The following is a 14,941-nucleotide window of genomic DNA, read 5'->3' on the forward strand; positions in this document are numbered from 1 at the left end:
GCCATTAAAGTCCCACAGGGTCAAATTTTTCCATAAATCTTTATTCATCTTTCTATTGAAAACAATGGCTTTCTTTATTTACAAAAAGGTTGAATAGCTGAATAATACATAGGGGGCCTGAGTCTGGAGGCTTTGGTGGAGAATATATATTTTTCTAGTTAAGTTCCAGGTTTAAAAGTTGCCTCTGTGACTCAAAGAGCAGAGTTTTTATTTCCACATGCTCGGGTCACACAGCATCCCAGATAAAACGAGAAGCAGAGGTTTTGTCAAAAGGGAAAGGGGAAAGGGAGAGAATATCTAGTTCTGTTTTTTTAGCTCCTTGGGTAGAACATGGCATATTTGGAGGTCCGGAAGCCCAGCAGGTCCCTCATCTCATTGCGAAACTTTGAGAGGTCTTGGCGCAGGTCGTTGAGGTTTTCCACTGTGGCCTGGTCTGTGCTCTGCATCTTCTGTCGCGTAGAGGTCAAGTAACGGTGAACCAAGCAACACATGATCTTCTGGTAGTTCTCATCACGCTTCTGCTTCAGGTTCTTCCACTCCTGGATGGAGAATACGGTGAAGGTTTGTTCAAGAGTAGCGGAAAAGATTGAATTCAACCTTCCAGAAAATTTCAAGTATGCACTGGCAACTGCCTTCTTACTACAATTTAAGGTTTTGACAGTTGTGAAAAAATGTTTCTCTCACCTTGAGGCTGTTCTGTCTCTTCACCCTGCCCTTCGAGGTGTGTGAACAGATCCACTTGCTCATGCTGGTCACCAAGTAGCAGACAGTCTTCGGGGAGGGGAGGATATTGAGAGGTGGCGGCAAGGTGCACTTGTCATCAAAGTAGCTCAACCACAGTTTGGCTCGAGCAAACTTCCACTCCTTATCCTCATGATTCTGCAGAATACCAAAAGGTAACAGGAATATTTAGGTGAAAGAATGGGGGAATCTTAAAAATGCAAAATATATTGTTGTGGAAATACTTGAGGAGACAGATTTTTCTGGAAGATGAGTTGTTTTACTTAGCATAATCAAGATCAAATGGTTGTTCAAAGGAAGAAGAAAAATATGCAGTTGAGGTTCCAAAGACAAAAACAAGATGACATCTGTGTAGCATTACAGAATTCGAGAAAAATCAAACCTTAAAAGTAAATGAAAAGATTTACAACTTCAGTTCCAAGTTGAACTGAAATTACCCGTGACCGCTTTTTGGAAACTCTGTGCCAAAAAGTTGTTTACACTTACAGCAATTTGTCTGAAGCTTTTATGGAGCATGGCCACCAGCAGCTTGGTCAGGACAATAACCACCACAATATTGTAGGTGCCTATGATCATGGCACCCACAAAAGAGCGCAGCTCCTCTGTGTAGGTGATGCGGGTGACGAAGAGCGCAACATGTGCCAGCGAGAAGATGTACCAGAATAGGGCGTAGCAGGTCCCCATAAACCTGTGAGAAGGAAGAAGCTGATAGATGTCATTGTGTGTGTGTGTGTGTGTGTTTGAACAGCATGTCTGTCAAATGCATCTCACATTCTAACCGGAAATGCATAAATTACTGACATTTAATTTTATAGTTAAATCATAAATCTGAAAAAATCTGTAATGTCTATACCAGCTGTGTTTATACAACATACTTATACAGCATTATATATACATATAATCTCTGACATCTCTCAAAATGCATTGTGAACATTCATCACTGTCATCGTCACTGTCCAAAATGACAGACTGAAGTTGGTCCGTACGTGTGAAATGCGTCATTGCTCTGTTGCTGGCAGAAGATGCCCTCGCAGTCCTTGGGTGGATTCTTGTCTGGGTCTTTATGGTCCTTTCCGTAGAGCTGGGTTAGTCCAATGGTGAAGGAGAATAACACGAGCAGGAAGAGGCCCAGAAACTTTCCAAACTCCTGCAGCATCTGACCCATGGAGATCTGTTGGGAAGCATTAGTCTGTTAATCTCTCGCAGCTTGATCTGATCTAATCCTGTAGACATGAGTCATTCTTCAAAATTTCTACGAGCAATCATTTTCAATTGCTACAATTCAGTATTTTTAAGCAGAATAATCTACATTTTTGTTTATTTAGGAGGAATTTGTTACATTTTGGGTTTCTTTCCTGGACCTTTACACTAATATATAACGTCTAATTCATTAAAACTTAACCAAGGTCGCTACTTGAATGTCATGTTTTGGTTCCCTTTCAACACTTATACTATGTAAGCAACCTTTCTAACCACTTGTCGCTAGTTTTTTCCGCACATGTTCTTATTTAGCAGTGCCTTCCTTAGGCGAGTGGGAAAAGTGACTTATTCTGGCAGATGGAGTGCTCTTACCCTACCTGAGGGAAGACAGACAAACATGGGAGAAGCCAGAGAGAGGGATCGAAGACAGAGAGAGTGTTCTCAGTGCAATGGACAACCAACTATTTATAGTCCTGAGTGGCTTATCTGTTTACTAGGACCTAGAGATGCTCAAACAAGGTCAGAACACACTCGCTCTTGCAAAAAACAAACACACACACACAGTTTCCAGTGTGAGGGATGACCACTCTCCCTGTACCTCAAGGTGAATGTGTTTGCACAGAAACCCAGGCTGCTTGTTTGAGGAGAAGGGCTAGTCTATTAGCGTGATTCATTCTCTTGTCATGTCTAAATCCCCCCAGTGTATTCCTCCGCCACTTTGTACATGTCTTGTACACGATTTAGGAGCTGAGGGTGTTCCCTGCTTGCCCAGCGTGACAGGTATAGCCTAACATAGTTACTGTACAAACAGAGCAGGAATGCAGCAGGTCAGCAGCTCTTAACCTTGACTGGAAGGGAGGGGGGGGGGCTGATGCATTTGGGGGTACACATACACACACACACACATACACACACTTTCTACAAAATAAGCCGGTAATATCTGCCTGCATAGTAAACCCTTTTGGCTGTTAGAATACAAGAAATTATGTCCTAACAGGAAATGATACAAGTTGTGTGTCAATGGATGTCTACCGTACTTCTAATGTTCCGATGTAACCATTTTATATCATTTTAATTATTCAAATGCATTCCAATGGTCAGAATCGGTCAGTTTTAAGTGTGCTCTATGAACAAACTGACTTGGCTTCCGATGAATTTTAACAAAGAGGAAGTACAAAAGAAAAATCTTAATATTTTTTGTTTTCCAAAATGTTCCTGGAGCTGTCTCACCACCGCAATTAGTTTTAATTTTTGCCAGCTGTGAGCATCTCCTACGTTTCCTTTGCGCAATGCACTTTGTGACAACAACATCCACCAACAATAAAGCACATTTAGCATACAAATTGTCAAAGTATATTTAATTTTGTCACTTTCAGAGTGAAAACACACCAGAGCACATACTCAGAACCTGGTTAGAATTTGTATGTAGTTCGGAATTGTAGGATAACCTCCCTCTTTTTTTCTCATACAAGTTTCCTCGTGTGCCATCCATTATGGTAGATTAATACCGTCCATGAGGTTAAGTCTGGGCCATGAGTGAGCTCATAGTGTGTACCACTGGTAATAGTAGATCTACACATACACACACACACACACACACACACACACACACACACACACACTTTCAGTCACTCTTTCCAACCTTAGTAGGGGGTGCTACCCGCAAAAAGTATGAGCTGGTCTCTTCAGGAAGGATGGAATCAGAGAAATTTTCATTACTGCAGCCCACATAGTACTGACTCACTGTCTATGTGTGTGTGTGCGTGTGTTTGTATGACTTGCGCACTCACATATCACGACAGTGTGGAAATGTGTTGGCACGTGTGCATGAGGAGGGAGGTGTGTCTGCCATGTGAATGTAAGGGTGGCCATGAACACACAGCCACATCTATTTTCAAAGCTAATAATTTTTCCATCCTGCCAAGCCAGACAGTGATGTCACAGAGTGAGTGAGTGAGTGAGTGAGAGCGAGGTCGGATAGAAAAAAAAAAAGAGAGAGAGAGGGAGGGAGGGAGAGAGATGGAGGAGATTGTAGCTGAAAAGCGCTCGTTAACAGTCTACAGGGTAGTCTTGGTGTTTTATAAGTCAACCACAAAAAGTTCCTTGACTTAATGACAGGAAGGCATCCCTACAAAATAGGCTGACCTAACTGCATACCTGAAGACTTCTTTATGTAATAAAAGTCACACAGTGGGGAAAAATGAAATTCTTAAACACTGCCAGCACAAACTCAGATGTTGGCTTGTCTTACAGAATCGCTCTGCCAGCTGGCTGGGCGATACACAATATCATGATGCGATAAAAAGGGACACCTATGACACTGAGATTGTCGAGGAGCCTGAATAGAAAATATGCAAACCAGATTTTTGGCTTGTCTGAGGAAGTGGAAAAAAACGACATAACGAGGCACACAAACATACACTGAAGTTTAGCCATTAAGGTTGTGACTGTCCAACTGAAATGAATGTGTGACTGTCCTTGTTCTGTAGAAAGAGATGAAACCTATGAAGCTTTTTTGATCTGACTTCTGCAGCCTGACTTGGTCCACCAAAGAGAATTTTTAAATTGGTAACAGTTGTATTACAGAAATGGCCCCGATAATGTATAGTAACTAATTATGAAAAGTATTAACCAAGCTGGCAACAAATAAATGTTGTGTTGTGAATGAGTAAGGTATCAAATTAGATGTGAAAAACAGTATAGGTAGAACAATACACTATTATAGTCCAAAAAATACTAATAAAAAGGGAGACACATTGTCATACGAGGCCCTCTAAGGGACCACGAAAACCACAAAAAATTACCGTTATTGCCAGATTAAATGTTTGCTTCTCACAAATTGAATTCATTTTGTGTTGTGTAAGAGGCATAAATTACACAAATTCAACTTTAGTTGTATTTGTGTGATTTATGAATATTGCTCGTATTATAGCTATTGTTAAAAAAGTCACCTCAGGACAAACAGAAAAAAGCCACATTCTGCTACTGATGCCCAAGCATCTTTCAACACTAAACTACAAATCAACTTAGCTTTGAAAAGATTTCAAAAACAGTATTTTTCAGCCTTCAGAGGACGACAAAATGTCTCAATTTAAGATAAAATTGGTCCAAAACACTTTATTCCCATGCAGCCAAGTTTGCTGTTAAGATGGCTACAGTTCAACCTTGCTGTATGTGCCAGATTGTGATAGAAATCAATTTTAGGATCCAGTGAAAAATGTGAGCATGGGCAAACAAAGTCAGCTCCTCCAGCTTTAAATAAGCAGCCTCTAAACTGAAGTTAGTTTGACATATCAATTTTGTGTAAACCAAAGGCTCTCATTCACGTAAATGATAGAAATGATGATATCGGTGTGGCGATGCATATGGCAACTAAGCTGCTGAGCTTTATGACGTTGTGTTCAGTTTAATATGAGCGTATTATTACAACAGAACACATTCATCTACTGCCTTGGTTCACCGTGCTTATGCTTAATGCTTATGATGATGGTTATGATACTGCTCGGCACAGCTGGTGTGATGTTTAGCGTTGGCTTGTCCTTGAGTGTTCACACTTCACTGAGAGAGGAAGAGAGTGGGTGGCATTTGTGTGTGTGTGTGTGTGTGTGTGGTGGGGTATAGAGAAAATAGAAAGGGAAGCAGTTAGATAAGCATTGCATAAGAATTTGGGCTGTTTTCTAATCCAAAGTGCCTCATCTCAAACTCCCACTGTTTGTTGCATGTCTGGCCCCACTAGGAATAAAACTCTGAAGATAAACTCTGAAAATGTCGGCGTTGAGCTACATAATCACAACTACTTTAGTGTACGTGTGCTCGCTGTCTTCCTACCTGTAATGGGCCCAGTATGGAGCTGGTGGTGTACATGAAGAAGAGTCGCAGGTAACTGAGAACATTGGCGAAGGCAAACAGGCCCTCAGCCACCAGGATGGGATGGAAGGCGTCCCAGTTCTTCCTCTCAGTGTCCGCCACATTCTTGAACTGCAGAACAAGCAAACACATTTAGAAACACTTGACTGTACTGAGTCTACAGTGATACTACTCTACTTACTAAGCGTGTTTTGTGGCCTTTTTATCAGTAGAACTACTCAAAAATACGATGATATACTCAGGTTTTTTGCTTGATGCTGCATTCACATCACATGGGATGGATTCCCATGTTTATGTCTCGCACATTCACATGATTAGAGATCTCAAGATAGTTGCACAATTACAGAGTTGATCTTGTGAAGGTTACAAATACTGTGCATTGAAAATATAACACTATAATACACTATAGATTTGGGTTTAATTCTGCTTCTGCATCGTTTTCAGGCAATGCTGTATTATTAAGCACCAAGTCCAATATATTGGAACTTTCAGACAAATCTTAGTTTCCCAGTTTGAAGGCTCAGGATCAGATCACTAACTGTTTTCCTCTTTGACAAGTAGTTACCCCAATTCTGTTCTGGTTATATGATCTCTATATTTAAATGTATAACCACAATCCTGTTGTTATATTAACCTTACTACCTGTGTATGTGTGGGTGCTTGTGTGTGTGTACTTTTACATGCAAAGTCATGTTTTTTAACTAAAAGTATACAGAGACACAGACGTTGAAGTTGATATTGATGTGAATGTCAGAAAGTCAGAGAGAAACTGCTGATTGCCAGAACTCTGATATGACATGATCATGACATAATTACAGTGAAATGCTGCAGCTGAGTATGTTTCTTGGAAATTAAGCTACTGTATCAGTGAAATGGTGATACAGATCGCACAATCATAATCAAATGGGAAAAAACCTTTTTAATGAGGCCTGAACAGAAAAACTGACACAACAAAGAAAATACAGATCTGTTTAACAATTTCAAAGTATGAAAAATTCTGAAAAGTGTAACATAGAACTATTTTTTCAATTAACTGATGTAGAAAATGCATAAAATATTCAAATAATTTAAACTAAATATGGTGCTTTTTAATGTTATTAGATAACTCATACAGGTATTTGTCATATAGGAATTTGTCAGTGATGCAAAGAGCAGTTACAGACTGCCTCCTCTGCATATTCATTGTACTGAATGATGAATGATTGGTTTTTCCCAGAAAAAGGACACAGAGTGAAATGCATTAACTTTATGAATCCAGCTTTTTGCAATCTTTCAACTTCTCAAGCCAGCAGTACAAAAGTACATGTAGCTATCTATCCTCTAAATCTAAAGTGAGTGAGTACAGTGTGTGGGTACCTTGCTATGAGCAACTATCTTGAGGGCAAAGGTGGCTAGGTAAAGAGAATTCATCACGAAGCTCAGCTGGTTCCTCGACTCTTCCAGAAAGTCTTCCAGCCCCTCATACCACAAACGCTTCACGTCCGACCACACCATCCCTACAGGAGAGCAGGAATTCACCGTCACCACATATACATATACACGCGCACCACTGGAAAAAAGGCATTTTGCTGTCAACCCCAACATTTTTAAAACTGCTTCCAGATTCAGCCATAAGTCATCTCACAGAAGGGGCCCTGGGGACACGGTAATGTACGAGACACAGAAATTAGAGACTGATGCAGTGAGTATGTGTCATCTTTGGGATTTAGAGTAGTGTGTGGAATTTAATAAAGATGGGTGTCTGTCTTTTTTATGTCCAAGTGGGATTTCATCAAATGTACAACAGTGGTAATGAAATTAAAACTAAAAGCTTGAGTTCAACTGCAAGACAAGGCACAGTGACGCATAATAACATTGGAGTGAACCTGATGGTTTCCATGGTTTCAGCTAAAAGTAAACAAAGCAGTGACACACTGGATGCACAGACATCCCACCAGGAAGTGTTTCACAGATGAAATGTTTCCATCTCTGAGTAACAATTTGTTTTGTCTGGTTATTGGAAACATGAGTTTTACTACGGAAAGATTGAATTTGAGTGCAAATGCAGAAATCAAAGTGCACACGACCGCAGTAAGTGAGAGGTACACACTCACATGTATGTACCCCTGGGCACAGACACACTGACAGTCTCACAGCATCTGATTACCCCATTAACGTGAGGGATCTGGCTCAGGGGAATAGCAGGATGGAGAGAACAGGAGTAAGATGTGGGGGAAGGGGATGGAGGGTTAGCGTGGGAGAAAGAGACAACAAATGAAAGAATAAGGAATGAAAAGCTGTCTGACTTGTGAGTGCAGTCTATAGACATACAGCACATGTATGAACTTAAAAAGCTCCAATTCACATCAACACTTGCACAAGGTTGTCTGAGGAGGATGATCATTAGTGATTTTATTCTAGCTATTTCACTCATCTTTGTTTTTTTGTCGATTCTGCAGGGATCCCAGAGTGGGAAATCTGCACCACTGCATCACATCTTGCAGTAAATCTATTTTGCGATGAGGCAGCCTTGAAGAAACAAACTGCTGAAGTTGTTAAAATTGATCTTTGATGTTGCTCTTTTTCATTACTTAAGGAATCTTTCCCCCTCTAGTGGGCTATCTTGGCCCATGGAACGGCGCATTACACTCCTGCCTAATGACTCTAATACTGATCTCACTCCCACAATACAGAATAAATTGCAAATTACCCCACAACCATCTTCATAACATAGAATAATAGAAGTCAATTACTTCTACATCCTTTTATAACCTGTCAGGTGCACTTATTGGGATGATTTATCAAGCGGAAACCTGGACCAATGAGCTGTGGTTGCGATGCTTTCTGTCTGGTGGAGAAGTGTAGGATGCTGCAACCAGAGAGACAAATATCTCTGCTGAGAAGGCAGGGCCATTAAAGCGATTGAATGATCATGCTAATGGTTTCTTGGCAGAAGAGGAAGGTCGAGAGGCCCTTCCGCAGAAAGACAGACAGAGTCAGTTTCTCTCTTGTCACTATCTAGCCTCATCTGAAAATATACAGCTTGTACATCTGTTTGTCTTTGCGCAAATACATGTTTGCATGCATGCGTGTTTGTGTGTGTGTGTGTGTGTGTGTGTGTGAGTCACAGGGGAGAAAGGAGAAGCTTCAGTTTCTTTCTGTAAAGCTCAATTAGAAGCAGAACTGTCAGATTTAATCCAGTCAAGCCAGGCTTTCTGTCATTTGGTATAGAAACAGCTGTTTGTCATGTTCTGCCTGATAGGATTATGGATACAGGATACTGGACTTTAGCCAGCCCATAACAGGAATTTCTCATTTTCACTCCACTATGCAATGTTATTCTATTAAATTCTGGTTTATTATTGGATTCCTATCCTATTTTAGTTATGTTGTGTCCATTAGGAGATGAATAATTATTCAGTTACAGAAATATGGCCTCTAAGCTATGAAATATATACCATAATAACAACATGCAGTACATGACACTCCTCCAAACACATAACATACATACATTAGTATGTGATTTACTGCATGAAAGCTGACCTATGATCCAGAGGATGAGCAAGTAATCGATCATCTCCAGCGCGGGGCCCATGGTGTTTTTCTTGCCTTCGTTGTAGACCAGCGAGTACAGGTTAAGCAGCAGCAGGAAGGTAAAGTAAGAGGCGCTGTGTATGATGAACTTGACAAAGGGTGTGTGGATGATCTGGCCCACACGGGAGCGTGGCACCAGCAGGTAGCAGACAGAAAGCAGCGGCCAAAGCATCGCTACGCTCAGCACCGTGCCCATCTTTAGACAGGTGTGTTTGCGCCGATAGCTGGCCGTCTCTCCGAACCAGACGGTGTTGAGGAACTGCTGACAGTTGGACTGAGCCACAAACTGTAGAAGGACAAATGGAAAATATCAACAGGGGGAAGATGAATTAGCATTTTCAAGACACATCAGTTGAAACTGACCTTCATGAACTCAAAGAAATAGTTTGAAATTCTGGAAAATAAACTTATTGGCTTTTTTACTGAGAGTTTGATGAGAAGATTGATACCCCACTCTCAGGTCTGTACAATAAATATGAAGCTGCAGCCACTTAACGGTTAGCTTGCCTTAGCTCAAAGTCTAACTTTAGGCAAGTAAGCAAATAAGTGTATTTCCCAAAATGCCCAACTATTCCTTTAATAATCTCTGCTAGTGCTATTTTCCTGGTTTTAGCTCTTTTAAAGGTATCCACATAAACGCTTGCTAGGAACGGTATTTTGCATGTTTTAGACTGGATTTAGAAATTTCTGACACCCATTGTTTCCTACATGTGTATGTTTCTTATTAATTACTGTTCAATTTATGTTGCTCATGTACACAGAGAAAGAATAAGTTGCATAAATAGTACAGCACTACAGAAATAGAAGTACTGCTGTTGTGGAGTACAATTGTATTATTAAGGTTTCAATGGGGAGGCTATTAGCAAGAGTTACTTTTATGGTGTCTTATATAGATTGACTACTGTATTAATAGCTGATTTAAGTGACTCAGCTATAATGTATCAACATTCTCTCAGAAATAAAAATCCCACCACAAACATTTGCTGTTATCCAAAAAATAAATCAGACTCAGGAATAAGTGAGTAGTATTCAGATGCACAGAGGAACCGTATCAGAGTTACTTCTCCAGTGGGAAACAATGGTATGCTACAACGTCTACCGTGATATATGAGTCAGACTTTTTACACTGAACCATCCCGGCTGTAAATTGCCCTTCAAACTTCCAGCTTCCCTTTGCCTTTGACTGCCGTAGCCTGGAGGAGCTTCATCCTGTCAAACTAATATTTCCTAAAGACCGACTTCAGGAGCAGATGTTAAGTCTGACATCAAGTATAGTAAATTAAAGCTGATCAGGTAATATATCAAAAGTTATATCCTCAACCCACTTATATGAGTTGGTATTGATGCTGCCAAAAAACAATCACTGTGACAGCTGCAGACTTTGCCTGTCTGACCTCTTTTTGGTTGTACTTGATGGCAAGTTTCAGTCGGCTGAGATTCATGCGCTCCTCCAGTAAACCTCTCTTGTCAACGGGATCCTCGCTGGATGTATGGTTGAGAATAACCTCTAGCTCTCGAGAGTTTCGAGCCTGAGCCAGCAGGTCCTTGGCAAACATCTTACACTGCTTTGCCAGCTCCTCATAGTCATTCCTGGGGTACGGAAATGAGATGCAATCAGACAACAGAAAAGATTAGGAATCTTATCTGTCCCAGACTATAAAGAGAGAAGGTTTACAATATATCTGTGTGTATGTGAGTATGTTTGTGTGCATGTGACAAGTATCTCTATGTATGCCTGAGTTGTCACGTTCAAAGAAATTAGAAAAACATGCTCTGACATGAGCAGTTCATAGCCATCATACCTGAACTCCACCTCAACCAGGCTAAGCTCCTTGAGATCTGCACTCAGCTCAAAGGCCCTGAGTATCGGATCTTCTTCGGTCAGCATGATCAGAGAAGGGCTGGCCAGGCAGCGGTAGATGTCCAGGCGGAACCTGACCCACAAAGGAGTTTGGAGATAGAGTGAGGCGATGGGGATGATGAGAAGAAACGGACGATGAAAAGTGATGCAAGAGAGAGATTAGCAAAAGGGAAATGGAGAAACAAACATTCAGCCTTCTAACTGTTTGACCTCTATGTTGTTTGCCAGCCAAACTGTAAAATGATTCATTTAGTATACTGAGTGGGAAGCTACACTGCCCCTCAGTGAGAATAAGATTGCCTAGCAGAGGAGATCAGCAGAGTAATCTGATCAAAAATCTAAGATACTTGTTATACTGATAATCGCAAAAATCACAACTTCTCAGAGGAAACACTGATGCTTCCTCTTAAATTAGAGGCTGACATTTTACATTTCAGCCTAAAACCACTTATTTTAGAAAAAAAAGAATAAGCCAATATAGCAAATGAAGTACTGGCTCTCTATTTCTAGATAAGTAGAGCTTGGCAAAAACAGAGAACATTTGGAGTCCTCTGAGGGATCAAGAGAGTGCTGTACACACTTATGGTACTGTAAAAAACTAAAAAAAAAACTACATAAGAGCATTTTACAAAAGGTAATGCATGTGCTAGTAAATCATTTCTGTCCATGTGCTTAAGGTGACATTGTCAAGCTGATGCTATCATCAAAACAGCGTGCCGCAGTGTTTCACAAGAACCTTTCCTGTATACTTTACTTGAAAGTATAATCATAGCTGCTTTTAAGCTTCAACATACCAGAGAAGATACCAAAAACAATCATCACATAAAATAACACAGGCGTCATCTAGAAGACAAAAGTGATGTTGACCATGCCAAGGTAATTGAATGGAAAATGGTCTTCTGGTTTAGCTCAATGGGAGCTTAATGCTGGGGAAAGACAATAACATTTATACGATCACATTTTCTGAATTCTAGATCACAGGGGCAGCCTGTACCTGGAGTGTCGTAAGCTGTCCTTCTTGTTTTTAGCGTTGCAGAGTGTGCACTCGCAGCCTACAGCGTGGGGCCGGGGCAGCGAGATGTCCTGTTTCAGCAGCATTGTAAGGATCTCGTAGTTGTTTCTGTGGGCTGCCAGGATGACCGGAGCTACGTCCATGGTGGTGGAATACTCTGGATTCTGGATTCGCTGCATCAGTTTCTGAAAAAGATGGGAGGATATTGATAAAAACTGAAGTTAACATTGAAAACAGCCTGTGCTTCTCTGCGTCAACAGTGTTTATTTCTTTAAAGAGCACTTGTGAGAGGAGACTAACAGCAATTGAGGGCTTGGAAGATCGCCTGGGCCTGTGATTGAGGAGGATGTCCACAGCTCCAACCACCTCCGAGTCTATGGCCACCAACAAGGCATCTGTCGCCTACACAGAAACAAACGCTTCATTTTAGAAGATGCGAAAACCAAACATACAGCAGCAGTAAACTTGAAAAAGTGGTGTTTTCTGCATATATTGTTTCACCCTAAGTGTGTGTGTGTGTTTACTACCTGGCAGCCATGCTCCAGGAGAAGCTGCAGGATGTCTAGATTCTCGTTCTCGATGGCGATGGTGACAGCGTCCCGGCCGAGAACATCTACAGAGTTGATGTTGAGCTCACCGTGACGGTTCTCCTCGAGCAGCTTCTTCACCATGTAGTAGTCACCTGAGAACCCAGGCCAAAACAAAGCAGCACATTGTGAATGAAATTCACTTTAGGGAATTCTTGCGAAATCAGGTCTATAAAAGAGGTCAAGAATTATCTGCGGATGACGCCAAAGAGCCACAAACAGCCATAGTCATGAGACAAACACTCCCGTGGAGTAGGTTCAGCTCCAGCAGTCCTCTTAACATCAGTCGTGTTAAGAATAACATCTCCCTCAAAGGACAATTCCTGTTGCTGAGCCATGTTTAGAGAGGCTTTATATGGTCATAGTGGCAGTTACTGGACTAGCTGCACACCTAAAACAACCTCCGCCTGTGCAATGTTCTTAAGTTATCAATGAAACACTCCCATCTGACTAAGATGAGAATGCCCATGCCTCTTTGTTATTTTACACTTGGTGTAGAATCTCTCCTTCTGGTTTGCAAGTACTTCCCTGTGAAAAGTCAGCAGATCTCAGAGAGGAACTTTCAGAAGAGCAGACGTTCAACTAAATATATCTAAATCCCCTGTGGGCAAATTTCCACAGTAGCCAACATGTTGGCAGCTGTGAGAGGTATTTACCGGAATAAATGTGGTATGACTGCACAGTTTGCTTGCTGCAATGACCCTGCTGGAAATCTATCAAGCTGTTAGTCACAGTGTGTTTTACCTGTACATGTAAGTCTGCCAGTACCAGACATAATGTTTCAGGAATGTCTTTAATGATCATTATTTTAATACAGCAATCACCTGCCTAATCACCTGCTTCCCTTGATTCCAATAATTATCTCTCCTGTGTCTTTAAACACATCAGATAAAAAGTAATAAATGTATGGATTTACCTTTTAAAGAACAAGAAGAGGACAAACAGTAACAAACCTTTCTCGCATGCCAACAAGAAGAGTTTCTCATCCAGCGTAGTTTCCTCTTTCACCTCTCTCACGTCTTTCAAGGCCAGAAATTTATCCGGAGAGGAAGCGTCTGTGCCCTGGTACAGAGCTGCCATTACGACGGAGAGCGAGTACGGCCAAACACTGATGTGCATCCCACTAGAAACCGGCGACCATTACACAAGAAAGCCCGTCATATGGGATGACATTAGAGGAATCCTTTTTTTATTGTTGTTGTTGTTGTTGTTGTCTGTCGCAGCGAAGTAGAGGCTTAAAACGTCGTCATGAGACTAAACCAATGTCACTAAATGTTGTTATTGCTGTCGCATCTTTGCTGCGTTTGCGCGGCTCTGCTGTCTGCAAAATTACCTTTTTTATCAGTTTTTCCCCCCGCTCTAAATCACTTCAAAGTTGAGGTTAGTGGAGATAAGTGGCGACTGCAATCCGACAAAATGAGACGGTCATCTCTCTCGGCGTGTTTACATGCACCATCTTCTCGCATCGCAGGCTCCTGGGGATCCTTTTGGTCCTGATGCTGCTGACGAGGCTCCTACTGCGCATGTTTCCTCCTCCACCTGCTTGTTCATTTCGCAGGCGCAAAGCCTCTGTGCTACATGATTACGTAACAGTGCTATTCAGTGCAGCTTTGTACTGACAAGTGTATTCTGGTAGAGCATTCTTCATAGTGCCAAATATCCATTTTTACAGATACATGCAAGTTAAATAGAATTGATGTAAACTATCTATTACATTATATGTTTGGTCACTAGATATATGCGTGCTGACAACACTGGACATCATTATTATTTGTCTATTTTACAGCAAACACTCTGAAGCATTAGCCTTGTGAAAATATATGCATATATTCGGAGTATGAAAATAAAAAAACGGGAGAAAAACATCACAGCTATGGCTTCTGGTCTGTGCAGGGTTGGGCGTGCATATTAGTGGACAGGCAATTTCCTATAATATGAACATGTCCATGTAATTGATGTGTTTGGACATGCATGGGAGAAATTTACTGCACATGGATAATGGAGAGAGAGAGGGAGAATGAGATAACCGGCTCTGTATGGTGAGTGACAGGCTGTGAGGATACATATATGGGAGATACATATATATATAGCTGTCCTCCT

General features: G+C 41.2%; 1 protein-coding gene across 2 annotated transcripts; it reads right to left on the minus strand.

The window, feature by feature from the left end:
* Positions 1–20: 20 nt before the first annotated feature.
* trpc1 (transient receptor potential cation channel, subfamily C, member 1) lies at positions 21–14,454 on the minus strand. 2 transcript variants are annotated; one of them, XM_044340135.1, is made up of 14 exons: positions 14,175–14,454; positions 13,795–13,964; positions 12,782–12,936; positions 12,555–12,656; positions 12,237–12,439; positions 11,184–11,315; positions 10,776–10,971; positions 9,331–9,667; positions 7,165–7,304; positions 5,770–5,919; positions 1,728–1,912; positions 1,228–1,429; positions 685–879; positions 21–539 (listed from the first exon to the last, which is right to left on the minus strand). In XM_044340135.1, exons 2-14 carry the CDS (start codon positions 13,958–13,960, stop codon positions 312–314), a joined length of 2,391 nt encoding a protein of 796 aa, XP_044196070.1. In that variant the 5' UTR covers positions 13,961–13,964; positions 14,175–14,454; the 3' UTR covers positions 21–311. The 2 variants fall into 2 exon arrangements, with proteins under 2 accessions (XP_044196070.1, XP_044196069.1); XM_044340134.1 differs by having other exon boundaries at positions 13,795–14,454.
* Between the last annotated feature and the right edge of the window lie 487 nt (positions 14,455–14,941).

Source organism: Thunnus albacares, chromosome 21 (genome assembly GCF_914725855.1).
Source record: "Thunnus albacares chromosome 21, fThuAlb1.1, whole genome shotgun sequence".
Taxonomy (NCBI): domain Eukaryota; kingdom Metazoa; phylum Chordata; class Actinopteri; order Scombriformes; family Scombridae; genus Thunnus; species Thunnus albacares.

Bases quoted from the DNA above. Each gene is read 5' to 3' on its own strand.
- trpc1 (XM_044340135.1), bottom strand. From the start codon at position 13,960: ATGCACATCAGTGTTTGGCCGTACTCGCTCTCCGTCGTAATGGCAGCT. The intron at 12,440-12,554 runs GTTAGTCTCCTC...CATCTTTTTCAG, and splicing joins CTTCCAAGCCCTCAATTGCT to AAACTGATGCAGCGAATCCA. The intron at 7,305-9,330 runs GTCAGCTTTCAT...GCTCTCCTGTAG, and splicing joins GCTCATCCTCTGGATCATAG to GGATGGTGTGGTCGGACGTG.